The sequence below is a fragment of the Protopterus annectens genome, chromosome 4.part1 (genome assembly GCF_019279795.1).
Source record: "Protopterus annectens isolate FY-2018-M chromosome 4.part1, PAN1.0, whole genome shotgun sequence".
Taxonomy (NCBI): domain Eukaryota; kingdom Metazoa; phylum Chordata; order Ceratodontiformes; family Protopteridae; genus Protopterus; species Protopterus annectens.
The window spans coordinates 700,281,194-700,303,197 of record NC_056734.1 but is presented as its reverse complement, the minus strand read 5'-3'; the positions used below and the strand labels follow the sequence as shown (position 1 = coordinate 700,303,197).

The window sequence follows — 22,004 nt, the reverse complement described above, 5'->3', positions numbered from 1 at the left end:
GCAGCAAACTCAATCTGAGGGGTTAGAGGAGTGGGGCATTATGAGAGAGGGAGGAGTTTGAGGTTCGGATTGTAAGTCTGGAAGAAATGACTGAGTTGGATCCAAGGTTGGATCCGTAGACCCAGTGATGACGCATAATGAAATTTGAAAACACAGATGCCAAGTTATGGTAAGTATATAACTTCTATTTCCATCTTGTCCTATGTATCCAGAAATGCATTGAAGAGTATGTGTAATTGTGCAGACACTGTATTTAGTGCCACTGTTGCTGCTGCAGTGTTAAGGTATGCCTGGGTACATAACCAAAAGTTTGTTGAGATAAAGTCTGAAATTTCAAATTCTTTTTAGACAATGAAGTATTGTTTGGCTCTTTTGCTATCAGGTTCTCTAACAATTTGATGAAAGAGGGACGTAGATTCAAGGAGTTTCTAAGATATTTTCATGTTCCTCCCGCTTTCCCTAAAAAGCCAAATAAGCAAAACCAGTCTTATTCTGGCAAACAAGGAGGTAAAAAGAGAAAGCTGGAAGGAAACAGCAATAAGAAACGGAGGTCATTTCAGGAAAAGGGACAGACCAACAGTACAGAATGACTGTGCCACCATTCTTCCCTCCAGCCAGTATCTCCACAAACCTGTCCCAGATGCTGGTCCTCTACATCCCACATTGGCAAAGGTTTGTCTCTAACTCCTGGGTGTTAAAATTGGTGCAAAAAGGTTACTGATGGCATTGGATACAAACAAAAACTGCTTTGAGGGGAATTTATCCCTACTCTCCAAACCATACATAATGATCCAGTGTTGTCTATTTTCCTCTGATTCAACACATGGATCACCAGATTCAATTGGATCCAACCTCGGCAAAGGTTTGGAAACTTCTTGGATCCAGGGCTCTGACTCCTCCCCTACCCATAATTTCCTCCACTCCACCTTAGTACTTCAGATCTTGTTTGCCGACTGAAGACTTCAGATGCATTTCATGACGGCTCAACAGTTTTTTTATCCGTTGATTTATAATGCCTTCCTCCCTACTGAGAGACTTGTCTCTCTAGCTTAATTTTTAGAATTAGTGTAATAATTCTGTGTGTAGTTTCTAGGTTAGTATTTAAGATAAAACTTGGGTAGTTATTGGGTAGTAATAGTTGTCAGTGTAGCATTTAAATTTTTGCGTGTTGGTTATAGCTGTAGTCTTAGTAAATACCTTGAGTGTGTTTTTTTTATAGGAGATAGTAGCAACTCATTCTAGGGTGTTTTTATAGTTCCAGTTTGCCTTTTTTCTGGTGATTGGTTATAGTTAAGTTGGATAACTTAGACATGCTGGATTGTCAGGGATTCAAAACATGTTCTGATGTGGCACAAACTTTCTCCTCAGGATCCCCATCCATTATGTGTGTGTACTGTTTTGGCACTGCCCATCTTTACACTGAATGCCAACCCTCTGCCTCTTTTAGTTTTAGGACACCAGACTGGGAGAGAGAAGCTCATAGTCAAGAGCCTCGTCCCTCCACAGACAGGGTATTCTATTTCTACTGGATCTACCTCCTTTGTTGCTGCTTCCCCAGCTAGGAAGCAGGACAAAGACAAACCAAAAGAAAAGGACAAAGAAAAAGATAAAGAAAAAGATAAAGAGAGAAAAATAATGCCCAACAGGGTTTTAAGGTTGAAAGTAATTCTGTTACAAATATGTAACATAAATAAGGTATAAAATAAAGCTTGCTTAAATGCAGAAACAGAGTTTAGGAATATGTGATCAGCATCCATACTAAATGACTGTGACTTGGAAAATAAGGAATCTGCTGAATGGACATTTTTCCCTTAATTTGAGTGTTATTTGCATGACTATGCATTTATACTACATAAATAGACATTATTTTATAATTAGCTTACATGGATTTCAGTATTTTTTTATTTATTTAACTGCGCTACCATTAATTTTACAAAGACTGTTTGACTAATACCATCTGTGATTTTATTTCTTTTTAAAATTCAGAACTTGAACTGTTTGGTGTGGTGTTACTATACAATTATATAAAAATTATAAAAACAAATAGATATTAGCTTAACTAACACATGTTTATATTTACAATATTTATATTTTCTTGTTGTCTGCCTGTTATTCTTGTGTATTGTAACAGATGTACTTGAGATTAAAAGAACATACATGCATGTCTGTCTTGTATCTTTATATCTTTACTGTTAACTATTTTCATTTAATTTTATGCACTAGAACTGTTTCATGTAACTTATTTTTATTTAATTTTTATATACTAAAACTGTTGTGTACCTTTTGACTATGCTATTAGAATAGCAGTTATATATGGTCAGCTTTACTGTACTACTGATAAATGTCTTGCTTTAACTGAATGAAAGTAAAACATTTAAGAATGATTTGTCCAGATTTCATCCTACCATGTATGCTTAACCATTTTCAAAACAAACATATTATAAAATATATTTGTTTTGCACAGATTAGCTTTGTATGCAGGAAGTTCCCAGTCTCTCAGTTCAGCTAATTTATTTCCTTTATCCTGCAACTGCTGTTGAAGAGTTTCCTGTAATGTTGCATGGTCTTTCTAATATTTTTCAGTAACCTGTTCTGCTGAATCTGAAACTCCTATGCACTTTTGAAAAAATGTATGTATAACTTGTCTAAACTTCCTGAACTCATTGTGTCTGTCTTTTAGAAGTTTATTACATTCTTTTGCAACAAAATGTACTAGAGGTCCTGTCAGTAACTGATTTGACTCGCATGTGGTGACAGGACATAACTGTTCAACATCTGAATATAATAGAAACACTTTACCCTTAGTTAATTCTGTATCATGAACAGATCTGTCTTCACAGTCTATTTTTTAGCAATATGATGCAATACTTTTTTATGGCATAATACACAAAATGCAGTTTTTTGTTGAATCACACAATAAACATTTGTCATACCCCACATGGTTTTCTTTGAGATACCAGTCAAATATTGTAATACATTTGCATAATGCCTTACTATCAACCTGCCCTAATAAGGTTTTACATTTACTAATGTGCTGTGTATACCAACATTGCAATTTACTAAAGCTTGGTTTACTCCTACACGAATTATGTCTAATAATATTCATACTGTCTAATAACATCCAAAATGTCTAATAATATGCAAACTGTCTAATAGCATCCATACTAAAAATGTGACACAGAAAAAGGTCTTGCCAGTTAGCTAGAAAACAGGTGATCAGACTGTTGTTGCTGATGGTTGGAAAATTTTCAGTCACTTGAGAAGCTGGTGAAGTACAACAGGCAGGGGACTGCTGTACAAAGTAGATATCCACCTTTTCTTGGAGAATTTATGGCACTGGGACTTGAACTTCAGTCTCACTCCGGATGTAGACGTGTAAAAAAACTTTACTACTGCAAGCTGCATAAACTGGAATACTTCTGTTTAGGATTTACACATACGTACAAATGTTAGTTACTGCAATTTGACTGTCGTGACCCTCTGCAGGGCTTACCATCACTCCACCTGTGTTTGAATGCAGATTTTAGGTTCATATGCAGGCTAGCTTGCCAATGAAAAATTATATGGAGCTGCTTACTGTGTTGGGTTTGAAGTCTTCTTAAGACACAGTCTTGCTGGCTGGATTCTGCTGAAATCAAAGTCTGGTTATATTTGCATTCACAGTCTGTTGCATACAGAAACTTGCAGAATATACACTGAGAGAATATACTTTGCAGCATCAACTTAGAACATTAACAAATAACTTTTTATAATAAACCAGACGGACTAACGTTGCAGCTTAAAGTACTGTTCCACTTTACTTCTCATATAGTACAGATGATGTGAGAGATATAACATTTACCTCAGGACAAATGTGTCCCTACCAATACCCCTAACATAACTGGATTAAGACAGATCTTTATATACAATTTTAGTCATGCACATACATATAAATTTCCTCTTGGTGTTCTATTTTGGAGAATTGCTCATCCTGTAGAAACAATACTGATTGTTGCAGATGCTGACGCAAATGCTGACTTAATATTATTTTTAAGCTTCCTTGTTTTAACAATGTCTTGTCACATTTTTGCTGAATTTATAAGAAGCCAGCTTTTCTGACAGTGTGAACATCCTGTATTCTATTTGTATCTTTGTATAACATCTGTTCTTGTGCCAATGCTGATGTCCTGTTGTCCATTCTTTTTATATGCAGAAAAAACATGTATTTTAAAGATATATATTGTGTCCATTCTTTTTATATGCAGAAAAGAAACACATTGTCACAGTGTTCTTTAAAAGCAGATTTTGCATTTTTGCTCTTGCATACATCCTGTTTTTAAGTCTGTAAGAGAAAAATGTCCATTCAGCAGATTCCTTATTTTCCAAGTCACAGTCATTTTGTATGGATGCTGATCACATATTACTAAACTCTGTTTCTGCATTTAAGCAAGCTTTATTTTATACCTTATTTATGTTACATATTTGTAACAGAATTACTTTCAACCTTAAAACCCTGTTGAGCATAATCTTAAGCAGAGCAGGATCTGAAAAGTCCAGGAAACTTTCTCTGGATCAGATGATAACGATTGGGCCAGTTCTGAAAACTCCTAGAAAGTCGGAACTGACAGTCTGTCGGGGTCTTGTGAACCCAAGGTTACTTTACCCCCTTATTTAAGGATTGAAAATAGTTGAGACCACCTTTGGTGACTTCTAACTGGTCATTCAAAAGCCTAACCGAAGAAGCCATCGACACAATGATGTGGAGGTTTCTCAGAACACAAATGCCGCTTGGGTTCCCCTGAGAACATACCAAGTGTTGATCCAGCTACCTCTCTTCTTATTTCTCTGGTGCCCTTCTGTCCTTTTGACCAGACTACCATGGATCCAACCTGCTCCAGGACGCTTTTGTCAGAGCTGACAGTTTGAGCTATTTCAACATCAACCGCATCCCTTTCTCTTTCAACTCCATTATGTTCAGACTCAGAAGAGACTTGGAGCCAAGGCCTTGGTGCCAGGTTTGAGGGGATGGGTCGACACCAAAGTTGTTGGAGCCTTTCCTCTCCCTCTGAGACTCTGCACTCGATAGCTTGGATCCAAGATCAGCTTTGGGTCAAGGCCCATCTGCTCTGAAGTATCTGTTCCATCTTTGAATACGAGAAGGCCTCTGGAGCTGATTGCTACTTCATCCTTCAAGGCTTTTGAGAGGGTTCTCACAATGGTGAAGGAAAAGGCACTTCCATCCAGCTCGGTTCCATCCAAACCTTGAAAATATTCTGCTTCTACTTCCTGTTGCTCTGTCAGATGGGGATAGATGGTACCACAGGCTTCCGAGACTGCATGCTGTATTAGCTCCCAGTCTGATTTGGAACCTTCTGATCTCCCATCAGAACCAGTTCATAAGAAACAGATGTGCAAGCAGAAGAACATAGACTCATCTCCAGAGTCTTTTACTGAAGTTACAGATTTGGATGAAAGTGAAGGCTTCCCCAGATTTCCCTCAGAAGACATCATCTTCGGTGAGATTCGTAAACTGATGAGACAGAAAGGAGACTGGTCCATTGAGAACCCTTTACTTGCAAAGTTTTTGTTATTGGAATCCTTTAGTTCTGGCTCAGCATTGTCCTCGGTAGTACTGCGTGTTGACCCCCTTATTGACCTCATGGCTCAAAAGGCATGAAAGGACCCTGATGTTGTGGAACCAGTTTTCAAGAGACCCAACACGATATTGGCAGCCCCAAAAATAGGTAGTGGGGCAAAGGTCTACTGTTGGATTTTATGGTAGTAACAGCAGCCACTAAAAGGGAATTGTCAGAAGAAAGTTCCTCAGTCCATCACCCTAGCAAGGAGTCTAGGGCTATGGACAGGCTTGGGAAATAGACTTACTCTTCAGTGACTTTTGCACTCAGAGTACTGAATTATTTAGCTCATGTTACTAGATTGCAGAGAGACTTGACAAAAGAGCTTTCCAAGTGTCTCTCTCAAGTAATCTGCCTGTGGATGTTCAGAAGACCATGGACTCCCCGCTTTCTACCCTCCAGTCTACTTCAAATATAGCCATGTGGTTGCTCTCCAGTGTAGCTGATGGCATTACTAGGCTGGCAGACGCCAGCATCACCATGTGTCAGGATGCCTGGATGTGCCTTTGTGCTTTCGTGGAAGGTTTTATGACATCCTTTGTCAATGCCCCCTTTGATGGCTTCACTTTCTTTGGACCCAAGGTAAAAGACATACTAAACAGTAGTCAGCAAGATGGTAAAACTCTGTCTGGTGGAAACTCTGTCTAGTGGAAATCTGTTTTTTCACCCCATAGAGAACTTGTTCCAGGAGTCAAAGTGCTGGAAAGAAGATGTGGTTCGGCAGGTCACACAGCTTTTGTCATGGCAACCCTGGGGATAAACCTTCCTGCGGCAGAGGAGGACGTAACTATATTGAACGTCACCTTAGAGGCAAAGTTGGACCACACAACTAGGGCTTTTATGGTCCCTTCACCAAGAAGTCCCATCAGCGCTCCTGAAGGGTTGCCCAACTGCTGAACTCTGGAGGCAGTCGGGGGGGGGGGGGGGCACTTATCCATGCACCTGAAAGCATGGCAAAATACAGCAACAGATTCTTGGGTGCCAAACATAATTTACTTAGGCTATTCAATTTCCTTTTCCCTTGCTCCAATAAAAAATACATTTTCTGATGTTAACCCAGTCAGTGGGAACTTGCAGCAGAAGTTTCAAAGCTGCTAAGAAAGAGAGTCATTCAGCTGGTCCCCAAAGTCCAGTTAGAGTCTGGAATCTATTCAAGATTCTTTTTAGCACCGAAGAAAGCAGAGGACATTTGACCCAGTTTGGATTTAAGTAATTTAAATCGGTTTGTAAAACATACAAAATTCCGGATGGTCACAGTCCAGTCCATTTTGCCTCTACTGAGGAAGAATGAGTAGATGTGCTCCACAGATCTCCAGGATGCTTACTATCAGAGTAGCGATCAAAGAGATTCTTTTATTTCCAGCTGGGAACCAATTACTGTCAATTCAGAGCCCTGCCTTTTGGTCTCTCCACAGCCTCCAGGGTGTTTATGAATATAATGGCAGTGGTGGCAATGCATCAGTGTCTGCTAGGGATCCAAGTTTTCTATATCTTGACTATTTGCTCTTAACTGCTCCCTTCAGAAATCTGCTGTTACATCATGTGGACCTTCTGCTCCACTTAATGCAAAATCTGGGGATTGCAGTCAATGTACCTAAAAGCTTCCTAACCCTGACACAACAGATAGAATTTATCAGATGCTACCTGGACCCAATAATATAGATCACCAGCCTTCCCCAACCCATAGTGCTCTTTCTTCTCCACATAGCTATGCAGATACATCATCAGCCTTCTGTTCCAGCATTAGGTCTGATGGCCTTGACAATCTTAATGTTCCACTAGCCAGATTTTATATGAGAGTACTTCAGTAGACTCTCACTATGCAATGGTCTCAAAGCCTTCATCCACTGCATATGAAAATTCACATCACTTAAATCTGCAGACATAACATCTCCTTGTGGATAAAATTTCATGCAGTGACAGAAGGACATCCTTTCAAAATGGATCTATCTGTGACTGTAGCAACCACAGATGCCTCTCTGCAAGGTTGGGGGGCCCATTTTGAAGGGAGGACAGTCCAAGGTACTTGGTCACATATAGAGGTCAGTCTTTACATTAATATCTTGGAGATGAGGGCATTCCTCAGCATTGCAGGCATTCCAAGATGTCCTCCCCAAGGGTGTGATCTGCATATAGTCACAACATGGCAATATGGCACATCAGCAAACAAGAACGCACTGCAATCCCCTTTGTCGAGAGGCCTTCAGAATTTGGCAATGGGCAATGTCTTCACATCTCTTTCTGATAGTAACACATATACTAAGGACATCCAACATACTAGAGGAAAAATTTAGCAGAACTATCTTACTGAGTTGTCTCCTCAATTCAACGGTGACAACCTTGATTTTCTGTTACTGGAACCAACCTTACTGCAGCCTCTTTGCATCCTCCCTAAACAACAAGCACAGCAGTTGCTTTGCCCTGATCCCTTCACAGGGATAGTCACAGAGGAATGCTCTGGTCCACAGTTGGCCCCCGGGTTTCTTTTATGCTCATCCCCATTGTCTTTAATAAACAAAATTCATCCAGAAAGCAAGAATGTGCAAGGCCAGAGTGATCCTCATTGGTCCTTTCTGGCGCCTTCAGATGTGGTTTCTTTTCCTGTGGCCTCTACTAGTACATCCACCATGGATGTTGGATCAGTATCCAAACCTGTTAACATACCTGTCCGGATTGCCTCTTCAACCAGAGATCCATGAAATTAACTACTTGGTTCCTCCAGTTGTAACTGTAGCCAGAGATGCCAGACTCCCAACATTGTATTTTCAGATCATAAAAGCCTCTAAAAAAACAATCCACTAAAAAGATCAACAAAAACAAATGGAAAAGATTTTCTCTTTGAGCTATGTCAAAAGGTGTAGACCCTTTTTCTGTTCCCATTCCTTCCATATTAGAATTGTTGTCCGAACTTTTCCACAGCGGCTCTAGTTATTGCAGTATCAAAGTGCAGCTGGCCACAATCTCAATTTCCCATGTAGGGCAGAATGACAATTTTTGTACTTTCCTTAGTCTCTAAAGCCTTTTAGAAGAACTTTTCTTCTGAAATCACTTATCAGAGCTCCAGTACCTCCCTGGGACGTGACTGGCATGCTACAGTGTTTAACTCAGCCCCCCCCCCCCTTTTGAGCCAGCAGCATCAGTTGAATTGAAGTTCCTCTCTTGGAAAATAATTTTTCTGGTGGCTGTTATTTCAGAGCTATAAGCCCTTTCCTGCAAACCTACTTATCTAGTATTCCATAAAGACAGAGTTTCCTTAAGAATTAGTGCATCCTTCCTTCGTAAAGTGGCATCTGAGAAAACATAAATCAGTCAGTAAATTTGTCAGTCTTTTTTCCAAAGTTTTAAATAAAGGTGAATGTATTTTACATATGCTGGACGTTCACAGCCAACGTAGTTTCTGTCTTCATAGGACCAAACAATTCAGAAAGTCTAATCAATTGTTACTTTTTTAATACCTAAATTAGACAAAGCAGTTGCTAAGGCTACCCTTTCCAGATGGCTATCAGACTGCATTTCTTTTGTCTTTAATGAAAAGGGTTTGTCTGTATAGTCTAAACCCTAAAGCTCACTCCACAAGGCCAATGGCTGTGGCAACAGCCTTTACTAGTAGATTCCCTTTTGACGATATTTATGCTGTAGCAATTTGATCAACAGTTCACACTTTCATGTGTCTTTACAAACCGGATGTACAGACCAGATTATGTTCTTTTGGTTCAGCTATTCTCAGAAATGTCATTCTTTGATACCTCCCAAGTAAAACATCTTGGGAATCTCTCCCATGTGTGAAATGGACAGAAATAGAGAATGTTGGATATAAAAGTTATGTACTTACCATAATGATAGACCTATGCTGTTTGATTTTCATTCGGTTCAACCTCCCTCCTGCACTCTTCCAAATTGACACAGATGGGGCTTCTGGTGACCGGGTATTTTTCTCCTACACCCTGTCTGAGCATTCCTAACAGATTGCCGTCCAGTCCTACTTATCTGTATGCTAGTGTTTAATCTTAAATGTAATTGCTATAGATTAGTGGGGCAGACTTGATCTGAAGTACTAAGGTGGAGTGGAGAGAATTGTGGGTAAGGGAGGTGTCACATCCCTGGATCTGAGAAGCTTCAAAATCGGTGATGAGGTTGGATTCGACGACTTGTATGTTGAACCTGATGAAAATAAGAAAACATGCATTTGTTGTTATGGTAAGTACATAATTGTTTTTTCTCAAGTTCTTCAGTCTTTACACATCCAAGGAGTCATAAAACCAATGCCTGTAAGTCAGGGACAGAGGCTTCTAGTCCAGTTTGTGGTACCAAAGAAAGACGTGAGCCCAGTACTAGATCTTTCCTTCCCTAACCTGTACATAAAAGTACTGAAATTCATAATGTTGATCTTATAGAACCTATTACCCCTCATTCCTCCCATGAGTTACATGGTAACACTAGACTTAAGATTCTTATTATCACATCCCCATAGTCACAGGCTTCAGGAAATGTCTAAGTTTCTCTGTTTCTGCATCAGATTATCAGCTCTTTGCCTTACCTTTTGGATTATCTGCAGCTCCAAGGGTGTTCACGAAATGTCCATCTCCGGTCATGGCTCATTGCAGACCGAAGGGCATCCACATATAAATGTAAAATTCTCCTTTACTGTGTCTCCCAGGATTGTGTTTCTCAGCTGACTTCAAGATGGCTCTCTTCAGAAGGCCATTTTGACAGAAGAGAGGGTGGATTTTTATCTGAAATCTTTCCTGAGGTTTTCCAGTCAGTCTCACTTTTTTCTACAGGTTTCTCAGAATGCCTATTAATGGCTTCTGTGATCCTCATGATTTATCTAGCCAGGTTACACTTGAGAAAGATGCAGTGGTTTCTAAAAACACACACAAATCCAGTGTGTATGTCATCTGGAATAGCAAACTCCAGCTTTGGGCTTTGGAAAAATGGAACTGCATTGGTGGAGATGACAAATTCAGCTGAACTGAGGTCTCCTTTTCTCTCCTTGGACTCTAAACCAGTCTCTCACCACACAACACTCCAGATGTTGCTTAGGGAGCAGTTTCAATGGGGGTAAAGCTGCAAGGCCTCAGGAATCATTCAGACAGACCAAACCACATGAAATTAAAGGAGATTGTGGTTGTGATCCTTGCTTGAAATCCCCTCATCACCTATGGTCACCAGGACCTCTACACGTGATTACTTTCAATGCCACAGTCCTGTGGTACAAGTAAAGCAGGCTAGCTGTTATGGCTCAGGAGGTAGTTCTGTAGCACTCCTTAACTCTCCGAGCATCTTACATTCCTTCAGAGCAAAACATAGTGGCAGACAACTGAGTAGGACTAGGACAGACCCTCATGAATGGAAATTGAATGAGAGGGTCTTCTGGAAACTGATCCATTTGCAGAGAAAACCTGAAAAATGTGTCTGTCTCTCTTCAAATCAGACAACTAAACAAATTCTACACCAGTTCTCCTGTGTATATCCCCCTTCTCCATGAGAAAGGTGAGTGGGCCAGGTATATTTACGCCCCCACCCTCCCTCACCTGGCTTCTTTAGTGCTGACACTGTTGGCAACCCAAGTGGTCAAGGTATAGTTTTTCAGGGCTCCATCCCTCTGCACCACAGAGCCAGGCTACAAAGACTGTTATTCTGAGGGCCTGTAATATGGAATATATTACCACTATTAATTGGGAGCCTGTGTACCAACAATTTATATTATCCAGCTTTGCTGAGTTGTAAGTACAGCTGTTAGAACTGGTAATGTAATAACATTAACTGCAAGTGTATTCCACACTGTGCTTATGTGTATGGCCCATGTTACCAGTTTGGGTATGCTGTTGTTGCTATTGTGCCTGACATAACTTTTAATGATGTAATAATGTCATAGCTGAAAATATGCCCTTGGGTCCAGACTGTTTATTTTAAGTGAAGTTTTATGCAGATGATTAAGGCTATGAGCTGTTAATGAACTTCATCCTGTAATTCTGCTTTTGAGTTCCACAGTTTCCTTTAGCTGCTCTGAGCACATATCACCAGATCACTCCTGAAAGGAGGCAGAGAAGCATTTCATGCCTGGTGGGTTTACCTTCTGCACAAAACCAAAACATTATCCTTCAGGAGTCAACCATCTGGAACCAGATCTTATGGCAGTGGTTACACCTTTGTTATTAGTGGGCTGTTCAAAAGGTTACTGATTATTTCTGGAAGACCCCTTTTCATCAGAGATAGTAGTGAACAACTGTTTGGGTGTATGTTGTGTTACTTAGCTGGGACCCCCCCCCCTTTGATTTCATATCTTGTTCTTCCTTCCATTCTACAGCTTCATGAGATGAGTACTGTTTCAGAATGCCTGGGTAATTGTTTAAGCATTACACATGAGCAGTGGGGAGGTTTACCTTGGGGACTGTCTGGCTGTAGGTTAGAGACAATACTCCTAATCAGTGTAAAGAAGTGGAGTCCCTCCTTTGTAGAGTGAAGTACTTTTGTAGCAAAATAAAGAAGAATGAAAGATTCCATCTTTCTACAGGTATGCCCCTTCTTTTGTAAATTCTTGTACCTCCATCATCCCCCTAATGTAAATATGGCCATTGGATGCTATTTTCAGTTCTGAATCATTTCAGTCTCAACAGGCACCCGAAGATGCAGAGATTCAAGACTGGAGTCTTCTCTGTTTTGATTAAGAGATTGAATAGTCCCAGTTATAACTTTCATGTTTGTGACAGGCACCAGTGTATCTTTGAAGTGCAATTTTAAGTGAAAAGTATTAGTGTTGAAACTTCCCTTCACAGGACTATATCGGAAATGGAATTATCCAGTTAGATGTTCTAAGTTAAGAAATGTTAGAAATACATTGCTCCAGTTATTGCAGTCTTTGGGCAAAGTGATGTTGTTTTTTGTTTATGTGCTTATTAACCGTGGTAGTGGACTGATCCACATGTGACCAATTTTAGACTTAGCCCGGGAAATGCAACTGGAAAAGAAAAACTTGTTACAAAGATATTACAGTACCACAGTGCGGCAACAGTAGTTTGGACAGATAGTACATGAGTGTTCTACTAGGAAAACATAAAAATAAGAATTCTTGTAAGCTGTAAGGAGACTTAAGTTGCTGGTTTGAAGTGTCGTTCCACAAATAGAGGGCCTTCATTTGCAAATGGAAGTTGTAGAGAAAAGATAAAAAGTTGTAGCGCTGCTGCTATTCTACCAAATGTCTTTGTTTTAGTTGGATCAGAAGGTTGTGAAAAGAAAAGCTGTAAAATGCAATTACTTCTACAGTTATTACAGTGCAGTCCTGGCAAGTTATTGTGTGTTGAAAAGATGAGTGAAAATGTTGGAGTTTAAGGTAAGAGTTTGAAATACTAATCTGAGTTATATACAGGGACAAGAAAAAGACCCATCTTATTAGTGATGGAGGACAGTGTTCAGTAAAAGGGACAAATAGTGCAGCTTATGAAAATCCACTTTTTTGTCTTCTTAGCATACAATTAAATGTGATGTCGTTCAAACAAAGAATTGGGTTACTAGTAGTATTCATTTTGTGTGTAAATAGATAACACTACAAGCTGAATATTCCTTAACTGTGTATAATTTTGCTAACATTATTATTTTATACATCTCATTTGAGCAAAGCTTGCATTGCATTCTATTAATTGACAGCAGTGGCACTAAAAACAAGGAAATTTGTTAAACCTTGCTTAATTTGCTTTGTTCAAAAAACTGTACTACCGGAGAAATCACAGATTATATTTAATTTGATAAACCTGACCAGTTTTTTTTACCTTTTATTTTCTATATACAAATGTGCAGGATTCCTCTTCTGCCTCTCCTGCTGTACATTCATTTGCATCATCTTCTGTGATGACTTACTCAAAAGTAGGAAATGAACCCCCAAAGGTCTTCCAGGCTACAAGTCAAACACGGTGTGCTCCTGGTGGGGTATGTATAATTTGTTATATACCAAAATGTTGAAGAACCATTCACTTTTCTTGTAGGTTGTGTTTTTTTTTTGCAGATACTGATTATATAATAGCTATGGTTTGTATGCATAAGACTTCAAGATACTTGTGAAGTAGTTTCCTTACTCCATGAACTTGCAAATGACCAGTCTAAATTGATGCTCAGAAATGTGCATCAGAACTACCGGTTGCTAGCAGCTATATCCGTATGAATGCCAGATCATCCTGTCTTTCTTGTATTTCTTTCCTTCTTCATGGGTATGATAAGAATTTGCCTAAAGTAAGCATTAATTCTTGCATTTTTATCTCACTCAGTGCTTGGAGATGTTTTTCCAGATTCTGTTGATTCACTCATTGGGTTTCTTTTCACTTTTATTTTTTCTAGGCACCTTTTCTCCCTCTGCTTACTGACCATCAAGACTCTGTCTTACTGGACTCCAGCCTAATCTTTCCCTAATGGTGGGAAGTTCTCAGCTCTACTATGGCAAGAATCTTCTGGAGGGGCTGTCGTGCAGGCAGACCTTTCAGTTGTTTCCTTGTTGGTATCCTGGCTGTGATGATGTTTTGCAGTGAAAGGCCTAACCTTTCCTTTGGTGGTGACTTGTGCACTTGCATCACTGCTGACTGACTTGTGCCCCAATGTGTACGCTTGTGCACTCTTCCATATACTCTTACAAGGGCTACTATCACTGGCTTGAGCAGTAAAGCCCATGCCTTCCCTGTATTGACTCCCCACATCCTGATATGCCTCCATCCTTCAGCTGAGGCTGTGTTAGCAGGGCAGCAGTAAGAGCCATCTGATGACATCACCACACCTGACCCCTCACAGATGGGCATATACATTCTCCCTACCTGTATTGTCAAGTTCCCAAACTGATACATTTCTGATTACTTGAGCCATAGTCAGAGCTTTATCTGTCTTATGCCACCAGCACAGGCTTTCTTCATGCTTTTATTGAAACTGTTTTAGCTGTGGTACCTCTAAAGCCCCTAAATGATGTGGAAAGTGGATGGCATAAAGAGTATCAGGAAAGCACAAATTAGCAGCCTGAAAGCACTGAAGAGTTTCATCAAGGCATACAGAAGAAGGTATCAGAAAGCCTTGAATAATGTTGTGTTCACCAAAAGTTGGCAAAAAAGCTAAGGTAGATCTTTTCAGTCATTCTTTCTTTTGGGAAGGGGGTGGGTTAGATCAGATTATGGCTGCTACCTCTTTATTAACATTTGAGCGCACATAACAAAGTACACAGAAAACACTCGAACAAGGAGAGACAGCAACACAAGTATTTGAAGAGCCTTGCCTTGTCTTTACTTTAGAGTAATTTTTGTTGATGGCTTTGCATTGCAAAAAAAGTGACAACACTAAAATGGATGTCTGTGAATTTATCAAAACTGATGCCATTGGTATTAGTACATTACAGAAACAAGGTTGAGATGTTGTGATGTTCATCATATTGATCACTGCTACAGTAGCCTTTGCTATATCGGTTATGTCTTCCCAAATCATTATTTATCTAGAGCTGAGCTGAAGAAAGATTGGTTTGGATGTCAAGCTCTTCAGAGCTTCCCTGCCCCAGAAGCACACTCCTCTTACAGGATTTTGAGTATTGATGATTGACTAATGCTTTGCATTGCTGGACAGATAAGTTCTCTTCAGCAGAAAAAAAAATTATATTTGTTATTTTTACAACTAAAATTGAACTTTGTCCATGAAATTATTTACTTTATTCTAGTAAAATCTGTTTTTATAGACTGTCACATGACTTTCGTTAACTTTTCAACAGGAGTGTTTCTTTTTACTTTTGTAGAGAAAGTTGATCTGATGATGTCTGTTTTTATTCTGTCCTCAACTGCTGGGTTCAGATTCGATACTCAGATCTGACTTGGTTCTTGCTAAAGCTTGTGGTAACAAAAAAGCTCTCAAGCTTCTCCCTTACCCATAATGCACCAACCCCTAGCATACCTCAAATCTCAAACAATATAATCGGGTAAACCACCTATACAAAACAAGTAACCAACCAAAAGGTGGTGGGCTGACAGCGTGCTACACACAGATGGCAGTTCAAACTTCAAACACAGCAAAACATACTTTATTAGTAAAATAACATAGAATGTGAGAGTGTTCAATCTCGCCTTTGTTCTTACACATGGGTTCGGAGCCGATCCTCGGCTCCGTGTCGGCCGCCTGCAAGCTCTGCATCGAGAAGAAGCTCGAGATCACCTAATACCCACAATCCCCCTCTGCCTTTACCTCAGATCTAGTTTGCCGCTGCAGCGTTCGCATCACTGGGTCGAGCTCGAGCACCTCAGATAAGATTTAGAATTTTATTCTTGTTTTTTCTCTGGTACTTTAGTATTAGAAACTGTTTAATAATAATTTGTGTGAGTGTGGTAAGGTATAGGGAAATCTCGGTTCCGTTTAAGTTATAAAACTTAGTCAGAGTTCTCTTCGGGGCCTACCACCACTCTTTGGATTTGACAACTGGATTGACTCATTACTGGATTTGACAATTTTACCGGACTTGACTGTTTTTCTGGATTTGACTATATTTCACCTATCTTTGACATGTCTGAAAAGGCCAAATCAGGTTTCAAGCGTTGCCAGTGTGGGCAAAAAATGTCAGTAACTGACAACCATAGTTCCTGTGTCTACTGTCTTGGCCCTCTCCACCTGCAAGAAGACTGTTCTATTTGTCATTCTTTCAGTGGGAGGGTCATGACAGATAGGCGCAGGAAGTTAATGGACAGGGGTTTATTAAAACCTTCCTTTCAGGAGGCTCTGGATGCTTCTGACCAGGCATCCAAGTCCTCGAAGGAATCGAAGACATCGGAGCCCAAGTCATCGGCTCCGAGCTCTTCCACTAAAGTTAAATCACCGGTTCCACAGACTTCGGGGCCGAGTGTTCAACTGGTGTCAGTTTCCGAGCCTCGAGTCTTGGAACCGGTGATGGAGCTCCCTCCTTCAACACTATTGAGGTCGGCTCCGTCTTCGGCTCCTTCGACCCGTTCTTCTAAGCTTTCCGATATCGATGTGGACCGTGTGGTGCAGAAGTTATTGGAACATTCGGCCCTATCCAAGCTTATTTCGGTTTCCACCCAGTTGGTGTCGAAACTTGAAGGCCTCCCATTGTCTCCATCCGTTCCTCCTCCGAGACCTGTCCAGTCTTTGGAGCTGGAAGAGGTTGATCTACTGGTTGTGGAGCCCTCTGGTCCAGAACCGTCCTTTTCTCGGTCTGTTCCTTTAACCTCGACTCCGGACCGTACCGAGTCTCGGAGCCGACGATCTGTCCTTGGTTCCGGGGCGAGAGTCGAACCGACGTTTCGGTTCCGACTCTTCCCTCGGGCCTCGGCGCGGATCGATTCGGCTCCGTCCTCGGGTCGATGCCTTCGGTGCCTGTCTCGGATTCTTCCCATTTCTTCGGAACCGGGAGATTCTTCGACTCGGGACCCGGGGGCCTTCGATCTTATGAGGAAGGTGTTGTCTACCCAGACAACCACATCAGTAGAAGCATCCTCTCCTCCCTTTAAAGGACCGTTATCTTCCTCTGCACCAATGGCCACATCCAAGCGTCTAGCACCGGTGTCTCAGCCACCCCTGGAGGGTGCCCCCTCTTCCTCGGAGGCTTCTTCGGATGTTCCCCCCGAAGAGGTCCCTAGGAAAAGATTGTGTAAGAGGAGACACTTAGATTCTCCACAGGAATCTTTAACATCCGATACTAACTTGGATGAGTCAGAAGGGTCCCCAAAGTCACCTACGGAAGATGTCTCCTTTTCTGACATCTTGGAGATCCTTAAGCAGAGAGGTGATTGGCAGTCCCTCCCCCCTTCTGAGGATGAGTCAGTTCTGCTGAAGGCATTTGGTGCTCGCCCTTCCTCCTCCTGGGTCACTCCGCCCTTCGATGAGTTAATGGAGTTGATTGCTCGAAGGGCGTGGGAGACACCTGACACGGTGGAACCAGTCCCTAGGAAGCCTAATAAGTACATCACTGCACCCCAGGACAAGGCTTACCTCACTAAAGGAGTCCCAGTAGACGCCATGGTGGTGGCAGCGGCCACGAAAAAGGAGATGTCGGAGTCTTCCTCTTCTGTCCATCCGCCTAACAGAGATTCTAGGACTATGGACAGATACGGGAAGCGCATTTTTAGTTCAGCGGCTTTTTCTATGCGTTCCCTGAACTATTTGACTCATTTTACACGTTTACAGAGGGATCTAGTCAAAGAGTTGGGAGATACCCTCCAGGGTACTACAGATGCTGCTGTCTCAGAGAAAGTTTCGGCACATCTAAATACCCTTACATCCATTGTTAACTCATCCATGAGGCTGATATCATACGCAGCCGAAGGGTCGAGTAGGGCAGCGGCTTCAGCGATTGCTCTTCGTAGGCAATCCTGGATGCGCTTATGTTCGTTTGCGGAAGCCTTCAAGTCTTCCTTTACTAACGCCCCATTTGATGGTGCCACACTTTTTGGCCCTAAAGTAAAGGAGACCCTTACCCGGTGTGAACCAAGCTTCTCCCTTACCCATAATGCACCAACCCCTAGCATACCTCAAATCTCAAACAATATAATCGGGTAAACCACCTATACAAAACAAGTAACCAACCAAAAGGTGGTGGGCTGACAGCGTGCTACACACAGATGGCAATTCAAACTTCAAACACAGCAAAACATACTTTATTAGTAAAATAACATAGATTAAGTGCTTTCATCCTGTTTTAATCAGGACATCATCAGAATAAAGTTCTACTACAGAAAGCCACTATATATAACATCATCAATCAAAGTTCTAGGCTTTAGTTAATAAATGAAAGCAAGCAACATTTTAAAGAAACATACTATGTAAAACATTCATTCATTATTCTTCCATATGAAAAAATATATTAGTTAAGAGCTGTATTAATATGAAGGATAAATTGCAAGTATGCAATCATGGTAAAAAATATAAATTCATTCATCAAAAACTTTGTTCTTGCTTATTTATTTACTGTCAGTTTAGTAAGGTTTAAAGAACAAAGTTTTTGATGAATGTATTTATATTTAATTGTACTATAAATGCATACTTGTATCCTTAATCATATTAATACACTTCTTAACTGATATATTTTCATATGGAATAAAAGTGAATGAAAGTTTTTAAACAGTGTGTTTCTTTAAAATGTTGGTTGCTTTAATTCATTAACTCAAGCCTAGACGTACCTCCCAGGACTACATGAAAAGAGACATGGAAGAGATCTCGGATCATGTGGCCCAGGCAGGTATGACCCTAGCCCTGAGTAGCATCCTGCCTTCGCCCAGAATGATACCACAATATAAGGATAAAATGATTGACTTCAACAATTGGCTAAGCTTATGGTGTCATTCAAAGGGGATCCAGTATCTGTATGCCTGGGATGACATGATTGACAGACCACGATGCTTTGCCAGAGATGGTCTGCACCTGTCGCCCCTGGGATTCAGGTTACTGGCTAAGGCTCTTGCCACCCCTATAGTGCCTTTTTTAGGCAAACTTCAAAGGACAAAACCACCACCATAACAGGTACAAGCATGCAAAATCTGAAGGTAATGCTACTCAATGCTAGAAGTCTAAACCTCAAAATGCACTCTCTCGAGGCACTCCTAAAAATGGAGAACATCGATATCTGTGCAGTAACTGAGACCTGGTTCAAGGCTCCAGAGAGCACCCCTGCAACTCTTACCACACTTTTCGGCCACCAAACCAGGACCGAAACACTAAAGGTGGAGGAGTGTCAATATTCGCCAAGGATATTCACACCACCAGGCTAGTTGGCCAACACAATGTGTCTGAAATTCTCCAAGTGCAACTAACACTAGGTAAGACTGCAATCCAAATTGTAGCTTGCTACAGATCCCCCACCATACCACAAGATTCTCACTACACCTTTCTAAACATACTGGAAAATAAGATAGAACCAAACACCCTAATACTGGGTGATTTTAACTACCCTGCCATTAACTGGGAAACCTACTCATGTCCCAACACCTTTGTGCAATGGTTCTTGGAATTTATAAATTCCAACTCCCTGGATCAACTAATCCATAGTCCCACCAGGAGCTCCAGTATCCTAGACCTGGTCATTACCAACATGGGAATCAATGCTCCATACCTATGGTCACCCCCTCGTTTGTCAGGTCTGACCATAAGCTAATCACCCTTAACATCCACATCCCACCCCCACCCCCCAGTAAAGAAACCACCATAAAAAACTTCTCCAAAGCCAACTTCATGCTACTCAAGTCAGAAGTGACAAACTTCATGACACCCATGCAGACGGGAACTGAAAGTTCAACTGCTGAATCCTACACTAAGGCACTGTACGAGCACATCCACTCATGCATGAATCGTGCCATCCCAAATAGAACCAAAATGCTCTCATCCAAAAAAAGGAAGCCAATCTGGTGGTCCCCTGCCATAAACAAACTTTACAACAAAAGGAAGAAACTTTTGCAGAAAAGAGGAAAATCCCAGGATGCAAAAAACTCCCTTATTAGCCTCAATAAGAAACTGAGATGCCTCATAAAATCCATCAAAGCTAGTTACGAAAATAAAATTGCCAAAGATTCCAAAGACAACCACAAAGCATTCTATAACTATGTCAAGAATCTAAATGGCAATGCTCAGATCTGCTGTGAGCTAAAACAGAATGGCATTAAATATACTGATCTGAAGGATATTGCCAATATCCTGGCAGATCGATTCAGTGCCAACTTCACCCCCCTCTCACCCCCTAAATGGCCCATCTCAATACCGGAAGATTGCCAAATTCCAGTAATAACGGCCACACAGGTACAAAAACGCACTCTAAAGCCAAGAATACAGCATCCATGGGACCAGATGACATCCCGGGCTGTGTACTACATTAACTACAATATGAACTGGCACCTCACCTAAGTGTCATGTTTAATCATAGCCTCACCTCAGGTTTCGTGCCCACTGAGTGGCGCAGAGCTACAGTTATCCCAATCCACAAGGGGGGATCCACCTTGGATCCCGGAAACTACCATCCCATCAGTCTGACAAGCCTTATCTGCAAGGCCATGGAGCGTATTATCATGGAACTTATAAACAAAGACATTGGCAACCTTCAAACACTGGACCCCACCCAGTTTGGATTTGTGAAGGGCCGATCCTGTCTCCTGAACCTGATTGACTTCTTTCAATCAGTCTCCAGAGCCATGGACAAGGGTAAGGTGGTCCACACAGCCTATCTAGACCTTGCCAAGGCCTTTGACACCATCCCCCACTCTGGAATCATAGATAAACTTACTAAGTTGGGCATTAATCCCTATGTCACCCAATGGGTTGCTAAATGGCTTACTGATAGAACCCACACTGTAAAAGTAGCCGACTCCAAATCCAGCTCCAGACAAGTGACAAGTGGAGTACCTCAGGGTTCAGTCCTGGGGCCGCTCTTGTTTGGCATCTACTTCTCTGAAGTACAGGTCAACACTAAGGGACTCTGGCTAACAAAGTTTGCAGATGACTGCAAACTGGGAGCCATTATTGAATCCCTAAATGATGTGGATACTCTACAAAAGGGCCTTACAGAAACAGATGCTTGGTGCCAGAGCCATAGGCTCAAGCTCAATGCCAAGAAATGTATTGTTATCCCCTTTGGGAAAAAACATGTATCCATGAATTACCATATAGGTGGCAGTACACTAAACACAGAAAGTGTGATAAGAGACTTAGGGACACAGGTGGACAGTGGTCTCACCTTCGATAACCACATCGTCACAACAGTCAGGAAATCTTTCTATGTGGCACACCTCATCACAAAGGGCTTTTCATCCAGAAAAAAGGAGGTCATTGTCCCACTGTACTCATCTCTCATTAGACCCATTATAGAATACAACGCCCCATTTGGTATGTACCTCTCAAGACATCTGCAACAACTGGAAAGGCCTCAGAAATACCTCACTAAAAGAATCACAGGCCTAAAGCAGATGCCCTACGCTGACCGCCTTAAAAAACTCCAGCTATACTCTGTCACATATCGTCTACTCAGAGACGATCTCTGCTTAACATACAAGGCCATGTCAAACCCAGAGCTGTTGGACATGCTACACTTAAAGAAATCCCAATCCCTCAGTGCTACATGCTCCAGGGATCTAAACCTTGTCATCACAATAAACAAAACATGCTGGAGGGATAGGTTCCTGACCCAGAGATTCCCCAGACTCTGGAATAGATTGCCCATACATGTCAAGCAAAGTGCCTCTTTGGACCTCTTCAAGAGGAACCTTGACGATTGGATGGGAGAAAGGAAATTCACCCCAGGGATCATGTCAGTCGCCCTGCTAGACAGGGGTCCAGGAAAGTAAATAATGTGGGAAGAAATAGCCAGGGAATTGTTATGGCCAGGCTTGTATAGGCCCTAGGGCTGATAGCCTAGTACCAACCTATGAACCTATGAACCTAGAG

The 22,004-nt window shown here is 41.3% G+C and overlaps 1 protein-coding gene across 1 annotated transcript in view; it reads left to right on the top strand.

Moving 5' to 3' along the window:
- MLF1 (myeloid leukemia factor 1) overlaps positions 1-22,004 on the top strand; it is a 609,081-nt gene that overhangs the window by 275,289 nt on the left and 311,788 nt on the right. The window contains exon 4 of the mRNA XM_044070478.1: positions 13,413-13,541. Within this exon, the coding sequence (XP_043926413.1) occupies positions 13,413-13,541 (129 nt within the window). The remainder of the gene's footprint in view (positions 1-13,412; positions 13,542-22,004) is intronic.